Here is a 25,896-nt window from a genome sequence, read left to right as displayed (position 1 = left end):
ACAAGTTCACAAGGCACTCTTTTTTAATGTATGGAAAGTGTCTACATTATTTTGTCAGGATCTGCTTTCCATGTGCTGTTTTTTGTTGTTCTTGAATCTTATTTTGAAGTAATTGTCAAATACTCAAACGTGTTAGCTGTGCTTTGCAGAACCCCACAGGAGTCCTGGTTTATTAGAATGAATCAACAGAACAGGATAGATCGTAGAACAGCTTGGGCTATCAATATAACCATGTGTGTGTGCTCAACCCAAGGGGGCAGGCAGACTTTCCAACGTTGAAGCTCTGGGTCCTAGTGGTAGGAGGAGGGACTACAGGCGGACCCGTGGATTTGTGACCGGGAAACCCCGTGCAGCTGGGCTTTAATGTTGAGCGCTCGGTTGCCCTACGTCACTCAGGACCTCAAAGTTGAGGTCCTGGGAGGGACTTCCGGCAGTCTTCCGGGTGCTTCAAAACGCCACTGAGCAACTTCCACTGACATGAATAGCTGGGGGGGCGGAGCTTCGCGCCAGTTCAGTCTCTATTATATATATACTCTATGGCTCAACCACACTTGACTTCTCACAACACAGGCTCTAGTCAATGACGTCATTCCGGTTGCCTGCTAGATAGAGCATTCCTATTGGTTACAAGGTCTGTCCTTCAACATACCTTGACAGTAATACACTGACACCACGGCGCGTAAACAGCGCCTCAAACTGTGACTCCGCCCACCACCGGGGGAAGTTGTGATTTGCGCTCGTTCACTGCAATGCAATTTGCGGCATTTTCAAAACAATATTGAGCAGAGTAGCGATTATCAAACGTATTTGCAATGCCATACGTTGAAAGATCTGTTGCCCGTGGACAAGGCACGCTACCTCTGCAAGTTAGATAGCATCGGCATAGATGTTTGTCCGTATGTGATTAAGGATTGGACCAAGTTGCATTGGCAGCCATAGAAAATTCTTACCCCAGGCTAAAACCGGATGTGACGTTTTTGGGCGTTCCTGTCTAGCGTGGTGTCAGTGTATGCTCTGGTGTTCTTTTTTGTTGTTTTTCTTCTTTGTAATTATTTGTTTGTTCCAAAATATTGTGTTTGTTGTCATGATTTGTCACGACTCGAGTTGGCTTCGTACAACGCTTAAAAGGTCTTTAAATAAATACTTTTTGAAATGTCTATGGGAAAAATGCATTGGGATTAATTTCCTGGTCCTGGCGTCGTCATGAAAGGGGACTGCGACGCTCTATTGAAGCCCTGTGTTTGGTTGTGTTCTTTGTTGGATTATTGTCTTCTATCCTGAGTTTCAAAGTCTGCTCTTGTTTGCTGGTGTACGCTCTACTGCAAACATTCGTTAAATAAACTTCCTCTTCTAGATCCTGACTTCCTTGCATTTGGTACTATACTTGACAAAGCACTTGACAACATTGTAATACAGCAAGATTGAAAGAGAAAATGTACATGGTAAGTTGCACTTTTAAATACCTATTTATCCAAACAATCACGACCTAAAACAAAAGCCTTCAAAGAAAAAAAGAGGATCACATAAGATTCTTCTATGACTCCTCAGTCCTCACTGGCCAAACATCAGAGAAAACAGCTCAAGCTATCAAAATACACAAGAAGAAAAAGCGTGGATGACATTTGAAACAAATAATACCCTTTGGGGCACGGATCCAGAGTACAAAAGACTTTGGAAATAATGCATTGGTTTAAGAAAATGTGTCAAATTTAAAGAAAAGAAACCTGACACCTGAAGAAATAAAATACTGATCCTTTTTTTGCTGATACAACTGTATAAAAAAAATAATCAAAAAAAAAAGTATTAAATCTGCATGGCAGGAAATGACTGGTATGAAAATCAAGACAATTTGAAGGCAATGGAATAGGCTCAAGGGAAATAGAACCGTTTTGTAAGCCGGGGGCACATTTTTCTGTCTTTGTGGATATCCTGTTGCAGTTTAGAATTGATTTTGCAGTCTGTTTTTGCCATGCTGGTTTAATACAGGGGTTCCCAACCCGTGGGTTGTTTTTGTTTTTTTTGCAAGTGAATGGCTGGAAAATGGAAATTAAGAGTTTACATAGTAGGCCTACACATAGTGCATGCATAAACTTGCTGATTATATCTGGTTTCAGTATTTATTTATGTTATGATGTATTTTCTCCATTATTAAGGTTATTATAGAGGTCAATTATTTGTATTGGGGGTTTGGAGGGGGGCGGGAGACATGGACAACGCATTTCCGGGGGTCCCCAGCCAAAAGCGTTGAGAACCCCTGGTTTAATACAAACTTTTAGATATTTAAAAAAAAAAAATTACTGGCGAAATAAGTGTAATATGTACAGTATATCGTTGCTGTCGGGTGGAAATCTTGTACTGTATGTCCAAAACCAAAACCTGTTCCTTTTGTATTATTATTTCTAAACATTTTAGTCAAAATAGCCGGTGTACAAGCTCGTAAGGCGCCACGTCATCTGCTCTTTTCACAACGTTTCTGTGACACTCTTGTACGATAAAGTGTGGCATTAATTCACTTTGAAAACGTGAAACATGGAGATACACGGTTTCTGCGCGACAGCATTCAATTATGTTTTTTGCGTAGCACACTATACACAACGTTCATTTAAATGTAATCATTTTTCATTTAGCGTCCATTTACTTTCAGGCATTCTGATTTTCTTTCAGGTCATTTCAGTTTAGTTCACAGTTAGTATTAGTTGAGCATCAGTGGTATGGTATACAACCACCATGTAACAGTTACTAGTCACTGCCACTAGGGGCTGCCATTGTACATAATGACTTGAGTAAAAACTCTTCAGTGTACCTTCAAATAACACTGTCATCTTTTTTTTTGCAAATCCGATCCATTTCTGTCCTGATTAGAGCTCTCAATCCGACTCAGGCCTCAGGATCCAAAAAAAAGTTAAATTAAATCTATGCTAATGAGCCGGGCCTCGATCGGGCCTGATCAGTGAGGGCCCAGTTAGAGCCGGGCCCTGTTGAGAACTCTAGTCCTGATCTACAAATGGAGAAGCCTCTGACCTGTTGTAGTCACACAGACAGCCATAGATACAGTGCAGGGCAAATGTAAGGGCATATGAGGCCATGCTTTTACAAGAGGAAATAGCGAAGCCAAAGGTGGTTCACGTTTGGTTTGTGTCATTAATTGTGTCATCATCAATGTACGTGTCTGTATATTAGGGCTTTAAGCAACTAGTCAACTATTCAACTCGTCGACTAGTAAATCCACTAGTCGACCAGTACATCCACTAGTCGACCTTGTTGGTAGGCCTACTAATTGACTAGCTGATAAGGATTTGTTTCCCCCGTTTTTGTAGGCCTCAATAAAGATCAGCTATATTATAGTTATAGTCACCAATGTACTTTTTTTTTTTTTTTACATAATAGGTAGACCTAGTTAAACAACTAGTCGACTAGTAAACTGGGCAACTAGTCAACTAGTAAAAATTACTAGAAGTGAAAGCCCTACGTCTTGTAAAGGTCAAGGAAATTAGGAAATTGCCACTGTTAGCTGGTTTGGTTGCTGGATGTAAGACCAGCATCATTTAAACAGAAGAGTAAACTCACGAAGCGAGACGAGTTGTCATTCTTCACCGTTTTGGCGTTGCCAAAGGACTCGAGGATAGGATTGGCTTGTAAGAGCTGGCGTTCCAACTCACCCTGTGGAGAGAGGCAGACATGAGTTAAGAAATCAAAACCGCTATTATATTATACCTACTGTATAGCTACTGCCAAAACATACACGATATATCTGACAAGTTGAAAACATCCTCCACAATGGACTGGGGTCAAACACGACGCTGAACCAATCAGTGTTGTTTTCGTCGACTAAAACTAAAGACGAAAAATGTTCGTCGACTACCTTTTTTTCACTGATGAAAACTAAATGGAAACTAAATGAAAACTAAGCTATGATGACTAAAACTAAGACTACATATACTGACGATTACAACAGATACAAACTAAAATATTAGGAATGGACTAGTGGACAAGAGATCCAGTATAAGTCATTTTACACTTGGTTTGAATGCTGAAAATAGCCGATCTACAAGCTCACAACGCGTCGCGGCGCGTTGTGAGCTTGTAGATCAGCTATTTTCAGCAAGTGTAAAATCAGTCATTACGATGGCATCAAGGCCCACCAAAATGCATTTTAGTCGACTAAATCGACTATAGATTTTTCGCCTAAAATCTTATGACATTTAGTCGACTAAAACTAGACTAACACAAAAACATTCCAGGTGACTAAAATGTGACTAAAACTAAATGAAAACTATTCAAGAGACTACGACTGACTGACTAAAATCAAAATGTGCTGCCAAAAACAACACTGGAACCAAGCATGCAGGTGGAGAAGGGTTAACTTGCCATTCAGGACGGGAACCCCTTTTGGTGTTTTAAGCATTATTTATGTTATACTTTAAAAATAGCAGATCTACAAGGTCATAGCGCGGCACCGAGTGCCACGCTATAAACGAGGCCCAGCACATCCCAAGTTTGTGCTCTTTGACTTTTAAGTGGGAGTCGGGGATGACATTTGTGGGTGATGAGCGAAAGAGGCTCATCGCTATTCCCCTATATACAGCCTACACATTCCTGTGGTGGTTGATGATATACACCCTATATACACATCCGGAAAACCAAAGAAAAAAACCTGCCACTGTGACAGGGGTGGTGGCTGCTTCCCAACATTTCAAACTCTTGTCGAGTGGTCGGGAAATTCCAGTGGGCCTGCGCAACTTCCCACCCCTATACACAGTACACACACACACACACACACACACACACACACACACACACACACACACACACACACACACACACACACATATACATGCGCGCGTAATCTCTTTCCAGGACACAGGGCTGGGCTGGCAGGGTACCAACGGTACAGAAATAGCTCCCGGGTGCTGCTGCTGCCACGCACCACCCACCGACACTGCAGAACTCCACCCTGGTTTGACTCCAGGATTGTCCACTGAGGCCAGGGCCGCTCTGTGGATGGATGGATGGATGGATGGATGGGTGGATGGATGGATGGATGGATGGATGGATGGGTGGATGGATGGGTGGGTGGATATGTGGATGGATGGATGGATGGGTGGATGGGTGGGTGGGTGGGTGGGTGGATGGATGGATGGGTGGATGGATGGATGGATGGATGGATGGATGGATGGATGGGTGGGTGGGTGGATGGATGGATGGATGGATGGAAGGGTGGGTGGATGGATGGATGGATGGATGGATGGGTGGATGGATGGGTGGGTGGATGGGTGGATGGATGGATGGATGGATGGATGGGTGGGTGGGTGGGTGGATGAATGGGTGGATGGATGGATGGGTGGATGGATGGATGGATGGATGGATGGATGGATGGATGGATGGATGGATGGATGGATAGGTGGATGGATGGGTGGGTGGGTGGATGGATGGGTGGGTGGATATGTGGATGGATGGATGGGTGGGTGGGTGGGTGGATGGGTGGGTGGGTGGATGGATGGATGGGTGGGTGGATAGGTGGATGGATGGATGGATGGGTGGATGGGTGGATGGATGGGTGGGTGGGTGGGTGGATGGATGGATGGATGGATGGATGGATGGATAGGTGGATGGATGGGTGGGTGGGTGGATGGATGGGTGGGTGGATAGGTGGATGGATGGATGGGTGGGTGGGTGGGTGGGTGGATGGATGGGTGGGTGGATGGATGGATGGATGGGTGGGTGGATAGGTGGATGGATGGATGGATGGGTGGATAGGTGGATGGATGGGTGGGTGGGTGGATGGATGGATGAGGCTCTGGGGTAGTCGGTGCCTGGCCAGCACCACAGAAATACAGTGGTGTAAAGTACTCTACCTGTGTATTTCCAAGTTTCAGTACTTTTACTTCTACTTCTACTACTACTACTACTACTACTACTACTACTACTACTACTACTACTACTACTACTACTACTTATCAGAGGCAAATATTGTCTTTTTATTTCATTTTTATTTTACTCCACTACAATTATTTGAAAAAGTATTTGAAATCCATCCATCCATGTGTGGGTGGGTGGATGGGTCATTTGTGATAGTGGGCCATACTACATTTTGACTTGACTTGACTAGTTCAATATATAGCATTATTTGAATGTTAAACGGCGAGGGTGGAAAGCCATGTAGGTGCTCCAGCCTGTTTCAATCATTGAGGCTTTATTAGCCTGGGAAGCTTTCCTTTTCGGGTTTATGATCCGGTCGGGAGTGGATTGTAATTTACGTCATGTTGTAGTCAGTGATTTGTAAATCGGAATAAGAACTATACCAAAAGAATCCCCCCGTGATCATAATTTTAGGGCCTATACCCAATAAAATAAACAAATTGAATATGAGACTATTTAGCGTCCGTATACCTTTGTTATCCCATGGGGAAATTCTATTTTATTGGGTAGGCCCTAAAATTAGGATCGCAGGGAATTCTTTTGGGCAGCTAGTCCTTATTCCGGGTGTGGTTTCCTGACTGATGATCAGTGGCGTGCACAGATAGACACTAGGGGGTGCTAGAGCACCCCCTGCCCTTTTGGCAATGTGCCCTTTTGGAAAAAAAAAGATTTTTCAATAATAGCAGATCTACAAGCTCGTAGATCTGCTATTTTTCAATAGCTAAAGCATAACATAATGCTAACACCAAAAGGGGTTCCCGCCCAAAATAGATTAAGGCAACCGGCCGGTTCCACGCGCTGCACAAGGTGCCCTTTTTTTAACTTGAGCACCTGCCCCTCTAAATGTCTGTGCACGCCACTGCTGATGATGACTACAAATAAGTTACCATGCGCTCTCGACCGGATCACACACACACAGACCAGGCTTTCCTCCGAGGTGGAAAGCCTGCAGACACGAGGTTAAGGGCTTCATAGATACCAGATCACACTGAAGTGAATTATGATCACATGGATTTGGTCTGGAAAGAAGTATGGTTAGTTCAATATTAGGGGTGTAACGGTAATAGTAACGGCATCGAACATTTTATTTTTATTTCAAGAATCGATGTATATCGAAATGGAAACTCAACATATCGTATCGTTTGACTTTGTATCGTATCGTTATGAAATGCAAATAATCTGTATCGAATCGTTTTTTCAAAAAAATCGCAGATCTACAAGCTCGTAGCGTGGCACTCGGTGCCCTGGGAGAGAATGAGAGACGTGGCCTCAGTGGGAACAATCTCATCATTTCTACTCGTTTATCTTCCTCAGCGTATCGCGTCTGTCGGTCCCTATCTCTGTCATAACATCGCCTCTCTCCCTCTAGGCAAATAATGCAGACTGTAATACACACATCTGGTTATCCTGTGGGATAAACATACATTCCCGTCTGTGTTTTGTCCCCAAACGCTCCCTGCACAGCTGGGGATTCATCCAGACTAATGAATGAATGAATGAATGAATGAATGAATGTCCGGGCTCCGCTCATCTGCTTTACGTCTTTGCTTTAACTTGTGGTGGAGAAAGTACTCACAATGTTCACTTAAGTAAAAGTATCAATGCTGCAATATAGAAATGCTCTGTTACAAGTCAAATATTTCAAAATGTACTTGAGTAAGTGGTTAGTGTATGTTTTGTAATAATACTCAAAATCTACAGAAGTAACTAGCATCTAAAGTTTTCAAATAAATGCAGTGGAGTAAAAGTACAATATTTGGATCCGATATGTAGTGCAGTAGAAGTATTGGTATACCTCAAAATGTTGCTTAAGTTCAGTACTTTAGTACAGGGGTTCTCAAAGTTTTTGGCCGGGGACCCCCGGAAATGCTTTGGCAATGTCTCGGGACCCCCGCCCCGCCCCCCTCTCGACCCCCAATATAAATTGACTGCTACAATAACCTTAAACCATTTTGGGCGGGAACCCCTTTTGGTGTTTTAAGCAGTTATAATTTAGCTATTGAAAAATAGCAGATCTACAAGCTCATAGCGCGCCACCGAGTGGCGCGCTATGAGCTTGTAGGTCTGCTATTTTTGAAAAATCGTGAAAATAAAATTTAAAAATAAATCTTTTTTTTTTTTTTTTTTTTGAAAATAATTTGGGGACCCCCTAAAATAATTTGGCGACCCACGGGTTGAGAACCCCTGCTTTAGTAAATGTACTTTCCACCGCTGGCGCTCAGCACTCGTCCCCCCCCCCCCCCCCCCATCTTGCCCACTCCTCCTCTCCTCCATATCGACATATCTGTATCTCTCATTCCCCATTCAGGCATTTCTCTGACCGATGTGCACAGTCAAACTAAGCCAAATACTACCAATAAGCCAAACCTACAGTACCTTTGTTGCATCTATCTATCTGCACAGTCAAATTATCAGCGTATCCCTCTATAAAGCATCCGTTTTAACCGCAGCGATGTGAGCATCCGATCGTCCCTTTGTTATAGAGCAGTGGTTTTCAACCCTTTTCATATCAAGGCCCATTAACTATTCAACATTTGAGCCACGGAACCACCATTTGTTGACATTTAGCCTCTCAGACCCAAGATATTTTGTTGGCGTTCCATGAGAATTCTTAAAGGACAACTTTAGTTTGTTTCAACCAAGGTTCATGTTTTAGGTTGTTGTTAGAGAAAGTATAAGATGAGTGTTATTTTTTTTTCATTTGCTGCTTTCTTTCGTTTTAGCGATTTTAGCTATTTTTGACAGGGGGGCGGGGGCATTCGAACATGGGGCTAAATATGTATTTTTTTACAACATTTTATAGTGATTTATTTTTTTATTATTTACTATAGTCCTACTAGACTCCAGGAAATTACATCTGGCCACAAAAGATCACTGAGTGTGAAGGGGGTGACAAACTGACCTGTTGAGCCATACAACACAGTATAGCAGCCCCCTATAGTACCCCCCTTCACATTCAGTAGATCCTGTGATCTTTTGTGGCCAGATGTAATTTCCTGGGGTCTAGTAGAACTATAGTAAATAATATATCGCTATCAAATTTTGTAAAAAAATACATATTTAGCCCCATGTTCGAATGCCCCCGCCCCCCTGTCAAAAATAGCTAAAATCGCTAAAACGAAAGAACGCAGCAAATGAAAAAAAATTAACACATACACATACTTATACTTTCTCTAATAACAACCTAAAACATGAACCTTGGTTGAAAAAAACTAAAGTTGTCCTTTAAGTAATGCAGATGCAGATCTACAAGCTTGTAGCGCGGCACTCTGTGGCGTGCTATGAGCTTGTAGATCTGCTATTTTTCAAAAGCTAAAGTACAACATAATGCTTAAAACACCCACTTAAACACCTGAAAGGGTTTAAGTGGGTAAAGGACACAGAAACACAGGTTCACGAGGAGGAGAGAAACATTGCTGTCAGATAATAAATCAAGCAGTAAATAATATCAGTGGTTTTTATTAGGGATGTCCCTGTCACGTTTTTTTTTTTCATTTTTTTTTTGCCCCGGTCCGATTCCGACCATTTCATTTTGAGCATCCGCCGATACCGATTTCTCCCGATCCGATATTTATATTTCACATAGAACACGTTTATGCCATATCACAATAGTACAATATCCCAAATCACAGACAATATCCAGTCTGATATCATGATATGGATTATAATATTGATACTGTACTATAGGAATGTCCCCGATCAGGTTTTTTGGCTCCCGATCCGATTCCGATCATTTGAAAATGACGTGATTGGCCCCGATTTCCGATCAGGACAACCCTAGTTTTTATTCCTTGGCTTAGAACACCCCCAGTAGCAAAAAAGGCTGAGCAGGGAATACAATGTGTGGGTCATGCAGCGCGCGCGCACACACACGCACCCGCACACACGCACACGCACACACACACACACACACACACACACACACACACACACACACACACACACACACACACACGGCGGGAGGAACACTTGCCTGTAGCTTGAATGCTTTCGGAGATTCTGGCTGTTTGTTGTGGATAAACAAATGCAAGTGTTAAAACTTTGAAGCGCTCGTGTCAGACACAACTTAAGCAACAAGCACGTCCAATAGCTAACATCAGGCTAACGTTAGCAGTGATTGTGTTTTATGTTTAACACCGATTATAAAAGTTTGGTGTGCCCTTTAGTTCTGCTGAGTCATACATCATGTAGTTGTTTACAACAACAGGCCTTTAATTACTAAATATATTAACATTAGGATAATGTGAAATGTCACTTGGACGGAAACAGATACAGATCCAAGGAATCAACTTCTCATAAAATGTCAAATAGGAGAAGAAAGTATAGAACATGCCAGGTGTTTTTTCTTTTCTATAAGGAATGTGTGGTTGGAGGAAGGAGAGGAGAGAAGAGGAGAGGAGAGGAGAGGAGAGGAGAGGCAGTGCTCACAGGAATGTTGTGGTCTTTGCGTCCTTTGTGAGATGAGGCGACGTGGGCCAGGTACTGGATGACCTTTTTGGTGTTCTCTGTCTTGCCAGCTCCTGATTCACCTCTGAAAGGATAGAGCGACAGTCAGGACAGTGGAGAATGAGAGAGAGAGAGAGAGAGAGAGAGAGAGAGAGGGAGAGGGAGAGGGAGAGGGAGAGGGAGAGGGAGAGGGAGGGCAGTCAATTCAATTCAAAGGAGCTTTATTGGCATGAGAATATGTTTACAGTGCCAAAGCAAGTGTCAAAATACAATAAAAACAGCAATTTGTAAACAGAGCATAACATTGCATCGTTATATATATATGTTATACAGGTTATAAAGCTTTTTTGAAAAAAAAATTGCAGTCACTTTGGGACAAATAGCAGCATTTTTTTTTATCAAGACTTTAAATAGTATACAAACAAGAAATGATGACAGTCATATTATTGTCTCCACCAGGCCGAAGGCATGGGGAGAGAGTATGTTTTGGCACTCCGTCTGTGTGTGTGTGTGTGTGTGTGTGTCCGTGTGTGTGTGTGTGTGTCCGTCCTTCCGTCCGTCTGTTACCAGCTAATCTCCGGCACCGTTAACCCGGTCGATGCCAAACTTTGCACACACACTCCCTGGATGCGAACAATGAACCTCTGCCCCACATTTTCCAGAACGGCCTGTTATAGCGCCACCATGAGGCAGCTTTTCACATGTTTTACCTAAAACTGCACCGATCTGCGTGAAATGTTGCATGCACACTCCCTAGAGGCCAAGGACAAACCTTTGAGAAACATGAAGCGCTCTGTCGTGTGACGCTCTGTCTTGTGACAGAGAAGAGACTGACTAATTCTCGTACCAGTTGCCGTGGGCTCCTCCGCGCCCACCCCCGCCTCCCCGCGCCTCTGGCAACTGGCACGAGAATTAGTCAGTCTCTTCTCTGTCACAAGCTCCGTGGTTAGATGTTCTATTGTAAATAGCAGACCTAACAAGCTCACTAAGTGGCACGGTAATGAAGTTTCAAAGATGTAATATGCACATATAGCGCAAACAGCACATGTTAACTGAGCCATGTATGATAATGTAATAGACGAACAACATGCATTTGTGCCACCACGCCACAGACTGTATCAAATTAGCCATGGTTCACAGTCATGTTTTAGGGTTAGTATCAAATACTGTATGAAGGACTGACTATCGTAACAGACTAGAGACACTAGTCTGTCTATCGCCGAGACAGTTTGTGTATTTTTGGACCACAATTTCTTGAGACTATGCAAAACAAAGACAGCGTTTTAATATAGCTACTCCAATTTCCACATGACTGTGTTGTTGCTGTGAAGTGAATCTGCATGCCGTGCAGACGGTGTGAGTTTGTTGCTCTTTCATGCCGTTCCGACGATGGGATCATTGGGATGTATGGGTTGTTGCCAGTGTTGCCAACTGTCGTGACAGAAATAAGCTAACCAACTTCCAACTTCCCCAACTGTGGGGAAAAAAATAATTCCAGTGTGGCTGGAAATCAGTGGACTTGGCAACCCATGTTAATGCTGGCCTCTGATGCTGGCTTACGACATTTGAGGGGGCCGAAAACGGCGCTGGGACAAGAGCTATGTTTTGTGGCAGCGGTGGCCGAACGGATAGCAGAGCGGTCTTGATACCGGAAGGTCGCCAGTTCGAATCAACTGTCCGACACGTTAAAATTACCACCGCTGAAGTGCCCTTGAACAAGGCATTGAACCACTACGATGAAATGTGTTCTATGAGCAGGGCCTGGCTGGAAACAAGTTCTTGAGCTTAGCCCAGATACCCTGGGTAAATGTAGTAATCATTTCATTTCATTTCATGTTAAGCATGTGGGCCGCCATTGGACTGGCCCCATGAAGTGAACAGAGTTGTCAGACGACAAACTATAGGTGGCAAACTTGTCGTGTACATTTCCAGGCTATTCTTTGACCAGCCTGCTTTGCAAGTAGCTGGTAAAAAAAAAACCTCAGATTTAAGATAGCATCTCTGTTTACATGTGCAGTAGGTCTAGCGGTCTTCTTGGTACTGTCAGTAGTCGGGCCGACCATAAAGCACTAAGTGAGAAACCATTGGTACTGTATGTCAACGTCTGCCTACAGTATTTGTAGGCAGCGGGGAACTAAAAATACCATAACAAACTAAACTAGAAAAAGTGCCCTTCTGGGCACAGGTCTCCACCAGGAGGATAGGACTGTGTGAGATGTTTGGCAACATGTTTAGGAGTAATAAACATGTTTGCCTTTGATGGCAATTGGATGATTTGAGGCATTTTGTTCCAAAAATGTGTTTTGCAAAAATCAACCTGTTGGTGGCGCTATAACAGGCCAATGTGAAAAGGGTGGGATATATTCCTCAGCCTAGTAGGAAAATGTGTGAAAGATTTCACGTAAATTGCATGCTGCGTTCATGATTTGAGGTTTTTGTTCAAAACGGGGCAATCTTGCAAACTGTGAAAGCCAATTATAGCCAATTAGGATGGAATATGAAATATGGGACAGATCCGACTTGAGCACATGACCATAGAGATACTCTGTAACGATTTGTGAGATTTTTGGACAGAATCTGGAGGAGTAATATCAAAAAATGTGTTTTACAAAAGTCGGCCTCCTGGTGGCGCTATAAAAGGCAGATGCGGAAAATGCAGGTCAAAGGTTTGTCCTTGGCCTCTAGGGAGTGTGCATGCAACGTTTCACGCAGATCGGTGCAGTTTTAGGTAAAACATGTGAAAAGCTGCCTCATGGTGGCGCTATAACAGGCCGTTCTGGAAAATGTGGGGCAGAGGTTCATCGTTGGCATCCAGGGAGTGTGTGTGCAAAGTTTGGCATCGACCGGGTTAACGGTGCCAGAGATTAGCTGGTAACGGACGGACGGAAGGACACACGGACGGACACACACACGGACGGAGTGCAAAACATACTCTCTCCCCATGCCTTCGGCCTGGTGGAGACAACTACTAAACCTCTCAAGTGAAAGGCGACGGCCATGTGCATCAACGACTTGTTTTGCGTTAAACATGTGCACGCGTTTTGCCATGTTTCTGTGTTTGAATGATTGAAAGAGCATGTCTACTGTCTAGGTTGTCTTGTTTTAGTCATTGTTTGTGTGAGTGTGTCTGTGGATGAGTGACAAAAGTGACAGAGAGCTGTATAGGGAGGGAGTGAAGACAAACCCTCTGCACTACTCTCAAAACAGCATCATACAATCACAGCAGTTCTGCTTTGCTCATCATTTCCAGGGAATAATTACCCTGAATCACCATCGCATCGACAATCATACATCATCAGCCTTTCAGTTGCTTGGCTGGCGCAGCATGCAGCATTTTAGGAATTGAACACCCACTATGTTTGCAACGCACAGGCACAGCAATACTAGAATTTAAAAAAATAACGAAAGCCCTAACCAAAATAGCTTTTAGACAAACCATCATGTCATCAGGAGTGTTTTACGGAACCTCTGGGGAACACAATGGACAAAGACGAAGAACCAGGGGAGGCAAGCAAGCTATAGCGAGAGCAAGGCTAGGATCAGCCTATTTGGCTGTTTGCTTTCTCCATCCATCTATTTGTCCTCCATCAATGCTTTTCTAACTGCAGGGCCCTGCGGTTTGCTGCAGGGCATGTCTCCAGGGTTTCCTGCAGCCTCTGCTTTTGGATCAGCCTCTAATGATAGTTCTGTTCAGGCAGGGCTGTCCACAAACATGTCCCACAGCCAAGGTCCCAGAACACAGAACCCAGCAGCCTGGTGGCTTGGGATACAGAGCCATCCAGCGACACACGCACGCACGCACGCACGCACGCACGAGTGCATACCAGTGGCTTTAGACTAGCTGGCTATTAGCACCACTGCACATATTGCAATGCTGTTTGAGGTCCTGCTCTAGCACTCTGGGACTGTTGAGGAACACTGGGTCTGTGTAATGTAGGTCATTTCTGTTAGTTGACAATGTTGCTTATTCCATAGTGTAACTTTGACGTCTTCGCAATGTATCTTAGCAAAGTGTTGATTCTGTCGACTAAAACTATGACGAAAAATGTCCGTTGACCACCTTTTTTCACTAACGAAAACTAAATGGAAAGTAAAACTAAGACTATTTAGGGGTGCACGATTATGAAATTATGACCGATGTCCGATTATTTGCAGGGTCATATCTGCCGATACCGATTCTGACCAATTCCGATACCAGTAAGATGCCTGGGGGGCGAGAAGCGACCTCGCGTGCACGCCTCCGCCTATATATATTATAGTGACAGCAGACTACTGGGCGAGCACTGGCGTTTTGGCATGGGGGGGGAACAGATCGACATATGGGATGAATTCTGCCTGCCCAAAGCCTGTTAATAAATAAATGAATGAATGAATGAATGAATGGATGGATGGATGGATGGATGGATGGATGGATGAATGAATGAATGAATGAATGAATGAATACATAAATACATAAATACTATTTTCCAAGTGTCTGTTTTCACAATTGAATGACTACTGAATGAGATGAGTACACAAATTAGATGTAGAAATGTTTTATTTAAAAGTTAAGATTTTACATCATATTTGATTTGGCTTTTGTTCTAGACTATAGAGGTACCGTAAGACACTATACTTGATTTATATTGAACTAATTTATGAATTGTTACATTTTTATTGCATTTATTTGTTGGCTGGTGAAAACCGATTCGATAATCTGGATTATTTTTGCTATACCGTGATTATATCGTGCATCCCTATACCTTTATTGAATAGTTTAAATCTGTTTCTGGGGTCCTGTCATGTTCTCATCCCTCCAGCTTCCTCTATCTCACTGTATGTGTGTGTGTGTATCACAGTGTCCACTTTGTGGTTGTTGACTCTCCACTGAGAGATTCCACAGGTTTGCTGTCCTAGCAGGCCACTCCCTGTTCTTTACCCAGGCTAGACCTGTACTTGATGCCCTTCATTAGATGCCGTTTGACAGGGACATGCAGAGATGTAAGAGGGCACTTTTGGACAAAAATAGAAGATCTAAAACGCGTCGTGTGCATTTTTCAATATTTTTCCAAATATTTTCAAAAATAGCAGATATACAAGCTCAGCGTATAGTGTGAGCGTATAGCCGCCCCCAGGAAATAATTCCCCATTTATTTTTTCCCACAGACGTTTCAAAAAGTATTTATTTAAAGACATTTAAGCCTCGGACAAAGCCAACAGCCGAGCTGACAAATCATAACAATAAAAAAGTGTTCTACCCTGCCCTTTTTTCTTCTTCTTTCTAATAATTTTGTTCGGCCCAAAATAATGTGTTTATTGTCATGATTTGTCACGTATAACGTGTTTAATGCGGCACCTCTGCAAACCAACAGGGGGCGTAGTTCCGAAGATTCTCTAGCAAACTCAGAAAGCAAGTATAACTACTTAACTCACTCGCCATGGAGGACTTTTAGGCAGGGCACCAAACCACACTCACACAACTCCCCCCACAGCACTGGTTCAGTCGCAAAAGCCCGCCTTCCACAAGAAGCTTTTTGAAACAAGTCTTTAAGTGCCACTCGGGGCAGGATATGAGAAGAGCCTGCCAAGTGAGTGAGGAGAAACATGAAGGAGAAATAACAGGCTGTCTGTGTCAGGATTAAGGGAGGCTCACTGTGGCAAAACAACCTCAAAGCAGCTAATCTAAGACGGTTCAAATGAGGATGACTGTAAGAGATGTTTAATGTGAATAAAGTGTAACTTGGTCAACCATAAATTAAAGCCAGTCATCAGCTCGACTGAGCTCGACACATTTGCATTTGAAAAGAGAAGAGAACTCAAGAACGAGGGTATAGATCTAGGCTCCTCTAGAAAAACTTAGGTCAGGATTTAGAAGGATTTTTTTAAGAGTCTGCTTCAGGTCTAAATGGGTCAAGAATGAACCTGAATGTCTTCTTCCTCTAAATACAGGTTCATATTGCCGTCCAGGTAGCATTGCAGCAGCTACGTATACATCATCTGAATCACCTTAAAGGGGGCAGAACATAGCTAGGAGAGGAGAGGAGAGGAGAGGAGAGGAGAGGAGAGGAGAGGAGAGGAGAGGAGAGGAGAGGAGAGGAGAGGAGAGGAGAGGAGAGGAGAGGAGAGGAGAGGAGAAGAGAGGAGGAGAGGAGAGGAGAGGAGAGGAGAGGAGAGGAGAGGAGAGGAGAGGAGAGGAGAGGAGAGGAGAGGAGAGGAGAGGAGAGGAGAGGAGAGGAGAGGAGAGTATATCTTGACCACATGACCCAAGAGATAATGTGTATACCATTATTTGGTGGACCGATAGTTTTGGACAAAAAAATCAGTTTTGAAGAATACGTACTGTGGTATAAAATGCAATTTGGCACAAATAGGGCAGGCCTATAAGTTCCATCATGATCCAAGGAATCCATGAAAAAAGGGAGGTTGATTGTACGAACTATACGGTTCAACGTAGCCTCAGAAACCCAGCCACAAAACGTGAACTGGACTGTTGTAGCGCCACCATGAGAAGATTTGAATCATTTGAGATGGAGGTTCTTCCTTGGCTTAGTGGGAAGGTGTGTGTGTGTGTGTGTGTGTGTGTGTGTGTGTGTGTGTGTGTGTGTGCGTGCGTGCGTGCGTGCGTGCGTGCGCGTCCACTTGAGTGACTGAATGGAGAGCAATAAGTGTGAATGTATGCATGTGTGTCCACTGTCCACATAAAGTACTCACGTGCAAAGGATTGATTGGTCCTCACGATCTGGGGAGAGAGATCAGGAACAAAGAGTCAGTGATTTCTCATTTTGTCCTTCATCCAAACACAAGGATGCTGTACTATATACAGTGGCGTGCACAGATAGACACTAGGGGGTGCTAGAGCACCCCCTGCCCTTTTGGCAATGTGCCCTTTTGGAAAAAAGGGCACATTTTCAAAAATAGCAGACCTACAAGCTCATAGCGCGCCACTCGGTGGCGCGCTATGAGCTTGTAGATCTGCTATTTTTCAATAGCTAAAGCATAACATAATGCTAACACCAAAAGGGGTTCCCGCCCAAAATGGATTAAGGCAACCGGCCGGTTCCACGCGCTGCACAAGGTGCCCTTTTTTAACTTGAGCACCTGTCCCTCTAAATGTATGTGCACGCCACTGACTATATACCTTGTACAGCAGCCTTGTGTTCATAAAACAGAAAGATTGGGTATTGGGTAAGACTGACGTTATGTATCTTTCAGGACCTTTCACTGCTTTGTCTCAACCATTACTCTATGGCTCTGGTCTCAGCCACCGCGGTGGATATTTTGGCATTCCGTTTTTCTTTTTCTTTTTGAATGTTGCCACTACTGTTGGAGCAGCCATAAACTAGACAGGTTCATCCCGATGTTCTGGGCATCTTTGTAATGTTAGTGTTAGTAAAAAGCAGGTAAAAGAGTAACGTTTGAGGCAGACTGTACATCAGTCACTCTATCCATTCACTGTAGTAGAAGAGGTGCGGGTTTACCCCGCAGCTATGTCGGCTCCGCCTACAGGAAATACGTAAGCTGCGACCATGAGACCCGTTTCTGTCGTCGGGCCACATTGCATATTACTGTCATAGCAAATATAGCCGATCTACAAGCCAAAACGCATCACACTGCGACACATTTTGAGCTTGTAGATCAGCTATTTTTGCTCTATTTGAATTGAAGTACTGAATTATTTTTTGCTATTTTTCAATTGGAATCGTGAAAAGTAACCTTTTTATTTAATTTCAAATGCAGTTAGGTATAGTTATGTTAACATTATGAACTAAACACAAATACATTGGACATAAAAAGACAATAACATTTTAATACTAGTCATTAAGTTACTAATAGAGACTGAAGAAATTAAAGCGGGTCATGTTTGGAATTGTAACAGCTGAAATCAATACTTTGTCAGTGTTAACCATGCTCTATATCCCTTTCATCCCAGAGGAATTTAGGCCCTGGTCCAGCCAACCAGATTACTTACGCCCACTGAAGTGACATGACATGACACTCTCAGCATCTTGCTGTGAACTACATATAACTACAAAGACCATGATCCACAGGGAACTGACCCGCTTTATCAGCAGTGTTGTTTTTGGCAGCAATTTCTTTCCCCTTTTTAGTCATAGTCTCTTGATAGTTTTCATTTAGTTTTAGTCACATTTTAGTCACCTGGAATGTCGCAGTGTTAGTCTAGTTTTAGTCGACTAAATATCATAAGATTTTAGTCCACTAAATCTACAGTTGATTTAGTCGACTAAAATGTATTTTGGCAGGCCTTTGATGAAAATGGCAGATCTACAAGCTCACAACGCGTCGCAGCGACATGCGTTGTGAGCTTGTAGATCGGCTATTTAAAGCATGCAACCAAGTGTAAAATGACTTTTACTGGATCTCTTGTCCACTACTCTAGTTTTTATTTGTTGACGAAATTGTCAGTATATTTAGTCTTAATTTTAGTCATCATACATTCGTTTTCATTTAGTTTCCATTTAGTTTTCGTCAGTGAAAAAAGGTAGTCAACGAACATTTTTCGTCTTAGTTTTAGTCTACGAAATCAACACTGTTTATCAGTCAACAGGAGAGAAACCCTGCGCTATACTTTCCCAGCTCTGTTGCAACCACAGCATGCCACAACTGGAAACAACATCAATGTGGGCACTAGCCCCGTTCAAATGTCCGTTTAGCACTGGTTAACTCCCTATTATCAGAAAATAAAATAATGGGGATATAATACAGGTCAACACAGTGTGCAAAATGTATGTGTGTGATGCGTGCATTTACACAATATTTCACTAGAACAAAAAAAAACTGTCCATAGACCACTCTCTGTGCCATAATAATCACTTATTCATTCAATTCAACTTGTATTAATTCTCGAAATTACCCTGAAAATAATTAAACTCATTTTCAGTGTCGTCGACTAATACAATATCCTATAAAAAAATTAAAAAACATCACACTTATGTATAACATCGTCAACCTTATAATATACTTCAACTCCTTCTCCCTACAAACAAAAAATGCTTTTCTTCTTTTACCTTATTTTTCTACTCTAAGAATGCATGCGTGCGTGCGTGCGTGCGTGCGTGCGTGCGTGCGTGCGTGCGTGCGTGCGAGAGAGAGAGAGAATTAATCACTTCATTTATCTTTCTCCAAACACACTATCCAACTCCGTGGCTGCATGCTACGTGGGGTGAAAGACACTTGAGTCAACTCAACTCTTCTGTACAATTGGCTCTATAACAGAACACTTGATGTTGCATGATGATGGATGGATACAGCCAGGCCTATCAAATGGGCCATTAGTCAACGTCACATGGAGCGATCGGATGAAAAAGCCCCGCAGTACAAGGCTCGATCTATAGCCCATGCCAGGCATGCACTGTTAGTGGTTTCAACCCATTACCTGAGGACGATTCTACAAATGCCATGGCAGTTCTCAGAAAAAAATCTCTGTTTCTATATGACAGTGGTGCTCAAACTATTTCATGTCAAGGACCCCCAGGAATTATATGAAATTGGCCGCCGACGCCCATCTGAAAATATGTTGTTCCAGTGACCCCCCCACCCCCACCCCCCAGAAGCAAAGATTTGAGTTTAAAACACTCTGAAAGAATATATACCGGTATTCAAAGATTTGTGCCAAGCTACAAGCTTTCAAAAATAGCAGATCTACAAACTCGTAGCGAGTGCCGCGCTACGAGCTTGTAGATCTGCTATTTTTTAAAGCTTGTAGATGTATTTTTGAAGCTTGTAGATGTGCTATTTTTCAACAGCTAAAAGTAGAACATAATGCTTAAAACACCAAAAGGGGTTCCCGCCCAGAATGGGTTGTAAATGAGCTTGCACTGAAACTGTTCTGCAGGCCTGTCAGAGCTGTATAGTTCAGGCTGGCACAGAATCATCCATGCTCATTCACCCTCCGATCACACGCACCCACAATCTAATAGTGGTGGGACTATTATTATGCTGTCGAACCAGTCCCACGCTCATTCACCCTATCATGTATAGGCTACAGACCGACTCCTGCAAGCTCAATTGCTATAGCTCATTATCAGGCAAAACTCCCTCCACCTCCCCTGCCTCCTTCATAGTCTTCAATATGTATATGTGTATAATATCATGTATAATATCATGTTCTGTCTGGTTATCTTTAGGCTATGCCCTGAAGAGTTTCATAATGTCTATTATAATGCCATGCAGTAACTGCGTATCGTTTCTGGAGCTTTGGGGGGTTTGTGAGCGCAGAGTTACATATTTGTGTCCTGTTTGCATAGATTTGTTCTGGAGCTTCACGGGAGCAGAGCCACACTACCAAATACTTAGGCTTTAACCCATTTAGACCTGAGAACTGATTCTACAGATTTGAGTTAAAAACATTCGCTCTGAAAGAATATATTATATTCAAAGATTTGCGACACATTTTCACGATTTTTCAAAAATAGCTAAAGTGTAAAAAAGGGATTGTGACATAAAAAATAATAATAATAATCTTAATTTTTTTCTGTGGTCTGGGGTTTTCTGGCTCAAACAAGTGCTCTGATTTCCCTGCTGTTTGTGATGTAAGAGCCAGCAAATCCCATATACTGTATGTCAATGGGATTTGCCAGCAGATGTCACTGTTTTCACTGTTTTTCCTGTTTTCATTGCAGCCTTTTGAGGCTTCCAAACTCCAGACCACAGAAAATCCACTGAATGTTCAAAAGTTCAGGTTTCTTTTGGGTGTAATTGAGGTCATAAAACCTAAAAGAAAAACGAAAAATGAAAGTAAATGAAAATTAATGTCACGAAACCTTTAAAACACCAAAAGCGCTTCCCGTCCTTAATGGGCTAATAGAACTTTGTTACGTGTTGGCGGTTTAGTTTATTGTACTGTACCCGAACAGTCAAAGCAGGGTTTTAGCCTGTGGCAGAACATTCCACAACCATGTCAATGTATGCCATGTGAAATATGAAACTGTGACATCACCTCAGCGCATACCGGTAGGTGACATAGCTGACATAACACACTGTCAATAACAAGGGAGAGAGCGGTCTAGAACAGGCAACTATGAGGGCCACTCAATGTCCACTCTCACTCCAGAGGGCCACTGAATGTCCACTCTCACTCCAGAGGGCCACTGAATGTCCACTCTGACTCCAGAGGGCCACTGAATGTCCACTCTCACTACAGAGGGCCACTAAATGTCCACTCTCACTCCAGAGGGTCACTGAATGTCCACTCTCACTCCAGAGGGCCACTAAATGTCCAGGCAATAATCTCCGGCACTGTTGGCCCGATCCATACCAAACTTTGCACACACACTCCCTGGATGCCAAAGATGAACCTCTGCCCCAAATATTCCTCAACGACCTGTTATAGCGCCACCATCAGGCCGATTTAGGCAAAACACATTTCTGTAGATTACTCGTACACATTTTATCCATACATCACACAATTCGGTATACACTATCTCCATAGTCATGAATCAACACGGATCTGCACCATTTCCCCTCTTCCATCCTGATTGGCTAAGATTGGCTTCCAAAACTCACATGATTGGTCCGTTTCGAACAAAATGCCACACAAACGCAGTGTGCAATTTCCGTGAAATTATGCACGCACATTTCCACTAGGCCGAGGATGACGTGCCACTCGTTTTTTCAAAATCAGCCTCACGGTGGCGCTATAACAGGGCAATTCCTGTTTTACCTATAACTGCATCGATCTGTATACAACTTATGTATGCGCACTCCCTAGAGGCCATGGAAAAACATTTTCCCTGCATCCCTCCACATCTGCCGGTTATAGCGCCACATGAGGCCGATTTCTGGAAAACACATTGTTTATGTTAGTCGCACAGATTTCATCCAAATCTCACGCAAATCGGTACACATGATCTCTGTAGTCATGTGATCAAGATGAGTCTGTTGGATTTCTCAGATTCTACACTGATTGGCTAAGATTGCCTTCCAAAGTTTTCAGGAGTGGCCCATTTTGTACAAAATTCTGCACATGTCCTGCTCATCCAGAATTCTATCCTCAGAGATGCTATGAGTGATCTGGGATCTGCATTTCCTCAACAAAATGAAGAAAATTGTTGCAAAAAAAAAAGAAAATACATTTTGGCAAACATCACACACACTCCTATCCTCCTGGTGGAGACCTGTGCCCAGAAGGGCACTTTTTCTAGTTTGAATTGAAATCGTGATTTATTTTTCAATTGCAACCCTGAAAAGTAACACTTTTGTTTTATTTCAAATGCCTTTAATTATAGTTATGTTAACTTTATAAACTAAAACAAATACATTGGACATAAAAAAAAGATGTAATACTACACATTAAGCTACTAATTTAGACTGAAGTAATTAAAGCGGGTCATGTTTGCAAATCAATAATATATCAGTATTCTGATATTAGTATCACAAGATACGCCCTGTTCTGGAACCCACAAGGGAGAAGGAAAAGGGGCAGACCAAGAAACACCTGGCGGCGTGACCTAGATGTAGATGTGAAGAGCAGTGGCGTGCACAGATAGACACTAGGGGGTGCTAGAGCACCCCCTGCCCTTTTGGCAATGTGCCCTTTTGAAAAAAAAAAAAAAAAACTTTTTTTTTTTTTGGTTTTTCAAAAATAGCAGACCTACAAGCTCGTAGCGCGCTATGAGCTTGTAGATCTGCTATTTTTCAATAGCTAAAGCATAACATAACATAACTTGAGCACCTGCCCCTCTAAATGTCTGTGCACGCCACTGGTGAAGAGATCTGGCCATACATGGGGACAGCTGGAGAGAATGGCCCAGGACCGGGATGCCTGGAGAGCTCATGTTCGTGGCCTATGCCCAAGGTTGGGCGATAGGTGTAAGTAAGTAAGTATTCTGATATTAACCTAACCCTTTTGGTGTTTGAAGCATTATGTTATACTTTAGCTATTGGAAAATAGAAGATCTACAAGCTCGTAGATCCACAAGCTTGTAGATCTGCTATTTTTTGAAAAATCATGAAAATGTGGTGCAAATCTTTGAAAATATATTCTTTCAGAGCGAAGGTTTTTAACTCAAATCTTTGCTTCTGGGGGGGGGGGGGGATCCCTGGAACAACATATTTTCAGATGGGGGTCCGCGGCCAAATACTGATAATTCTGGGTCCTTGACATGAAAAGAGTTGAGCACCACTGACATAGAACCATAGGTTTTTCAGAAAACTGTTAGGATTTAGAAGCAATTTTTTTTTAAAGAATCGGCCTCAGGTCTAAATGGGTGAACTATCCAAAAAAGTTTTTTCAAAATAGTAAAAAAGGCAAAGAACTTCAGGGATAAGGGGTTTAGCCATGGGTGAAAATAGAGCAGGGTACCCCAATAGGCGGCCCGCGGGCCATTTGCGGCCCGCGGAGCGCCCCCTGGCGGCCCGCGGAAGAATTAAAAAAAAAAAAAAAAAAAAAATCTTTTTTTTTTTTTGGGGGGGGGGGGGTCCCAGATATAAATGGCATTAAATGGGGGTCAGTAGCCTATGCATGTCAAACTGGGCATCCTTTTCAAATGGGGTCCGGCAAGACCTCGACCTCACGCGTGCGGACTCGGCCCCCAGCCTGGGACCCTAGTCAAAATATGGCCCTCGAGGAAAATTAATTGGGGAACCCTGAAATAGAGCCTTAAATGTCTGTGCACATCAAAGTCGTACACGTTAGTCACACACGTTACCGCAGTGAAATTTGTTCTCCGCATTTGACCTATATCTCTTGGAGCGGTGAGCCGCAGCGTGCACCGCACTCAGGAATCATTCGTTAATTCGACCCCCAATCCAACCCATTGATGCTGAGTGCCAAGCGGGGAGGCATTGGGTCCCGTTTTCACAGTATTTGGTTTGTCCGACCGGGGATCGAACCCCCGACCTCCCAGTTCCAGGGCGGACACTCTAACCACAAGGCCACTGGCAGTCTGGCAGATACAATGAAATGACAATGGATCACCGTTGCTACAATGGTATTTGTTTTTAATAGATAATATACTTATAGACTTATTCTATATCGGCACGAGTCTCTGAATCACAGTGTGTGTGTGTGTGTGTGTGTGTGTGGGGGGGGGGGGGTCAACAACAGTACAAGCAACTGATAACTGTCGAATATTGAAGTATTTCAATGTTCATTCGTGCGATGCACATATCGCTGCGAATGCACCGATGGTGAAGACAGTCGAGTGACAGCACGACTGTGCCATTTGCAGAGCAGAATCCCTGCAGCGCCTTTAAGTAACCCTGTACTCTGCTGACGCAGGAAGTCTGGAGATTTTCATTTCCTGAAGAAAACAAGATTTAAAAACACCTCAACATTCCTGCAGCTCAATGAAAAAAATAAATTGAATGAATTCCACCCATTGTGAAATGTAACCACACACATGCAGCCAGGCACGCACGCACGCACGCACGCACGCACGCACGCAGGCAGGCAGGCAGGCAGGCAGGCACGCACGCAGGCACACACACTCCTTAGTCCCCATCTGTATCCTGTCTAAATGGCTCCAATCCTCCATGTGTTCTGCATCATTCCCAGGTCAGTAAAACCCTGAGTGTTCATTTTACTCTGTGAGTGTTAAAAAGAAGAAAAAAGTAACGTCCTGAAAGAGTTCATATTTGATGTATGGTGTAGGCAACACTGAAGACAGCGAGGGAGCAGGAACTAGCCTAATAGTTTGACATATTACAGCATGTCTGGTTCAGAGGACTATTATTCCATTCAGGACGGGAAGTGGGCCTTGTGTTATACTGTAGCTATTGAAAAATAGCAGATCTACTATCGTGGAAATGTGGCGCAAATCTTTGAATATAATATTCTTTCAGAGTGAGCATTTTTAACTGAAATCTTCACTGGAACAACATATTTTCAGATGGCGGCCGGCGGCCAATTACATATATTTTTTGGGGGGTCCTTGAGAACCACTGACATAGAAACATGAGGTTTTGCAGAAAACTGTCAGGATTTCAAGACATTTTGTAGAATCGTCCTCAGGTCTAAATGGGTTAATCATAATATGTCTGAGTGTGTTGTCAGCAGAGTGAAGGAGAGTGAGCTCAGGAGGAAGTCAGTGACCCAGAGGGCTGTCATGAGACCCCATGCTTCACCATACTGGGGCAGCGGTGGCTCAGGGGTAGAGTGGCCGGTTAGCAACCGCAAGGTTGCCAGTTCAAACCCATGCAGGCTTCCCCAGAGTTAGTGTCAAAGTGTCCTTGAGCAAGACACTGAACCCCTAATTGCTCCTGATGTGCTGGTTGGTACCTTGCATGGTTTCCATCGGTGTATGAATGTATGGGTGAATGTAATGCACAATCTATGTAAAGCGCTTTGGATAAAGGCGCTATATAAATGCACCATTTACAAAAGGTCTATGATTTTGCTGACTATTTGGTATTGCGATACAGATACAGATGAATTGAATATGAAGGACCCCACTGGAAAACAAGCCATAGTACATTCTCGGGTATTATAAATCCTCTTAGCAGACCATTGTATTGAACTGTATACTTTCCAGTGCTTTTTTTTTTGTCCTTCTTCTGCAAACTGTTTAATAAAGTATTCAATCAAACAAAACA

At 43.1% G+C, this 25,896-nt stretch overlaps 1 protein-coding gene across 1 annotated transcript in view; it reads right to left on the bottom strand.

Annotated features, from left to right (window-relative positions):
- The window catches only part of LOC306937627 (myosin-10-like), a 198,123-nt gene that overhangs the window by 78,653 nt on the left and 93,574 nt on the right, over positions 1 to 25,896 (bottom strand). The window contains exons 4-7 of the mRNA XM_079521502.1: positions 17,056 to 17,083; positions 10,348 to 10,450; positions 9,873 to 9,922; positions 3,568 to 3,700 (exon numbers count right to left, since the gene is read on the bottom strand). Coding sequence (XP_079377628.1) covers positions 3,568 to 3,700; positions 9,873 to 9,922; positions 10,348 to 10,450; positions 17,056 to 17,083 — 314 coding nt within the window. The remainder of the gene's footprint in view (positions 1 to 3,567; positions 3,701 to 9,872; positions 9,923 to 10,347; positions 10,451 to 17,055; positions 17,084 to 25,896) is intronic.

The sequence above is a fragment of the Electrona antarctica genome (genome assembly GCF_951216825.1).
Source record: "Electrona antarctica genome assembly, chromosome: 14".
Classification (NCBI taxonomy): Eukaryota; Metazoa; Chordata; class Actinopteri; order Myctophiformes; family Myctophidae; genus Electrona; species Electrona antarctica.
Note: the sequence above shows the minus strand (reverse complement) of the source record. Positions and strands in the feature narration are given on the sequence as shown.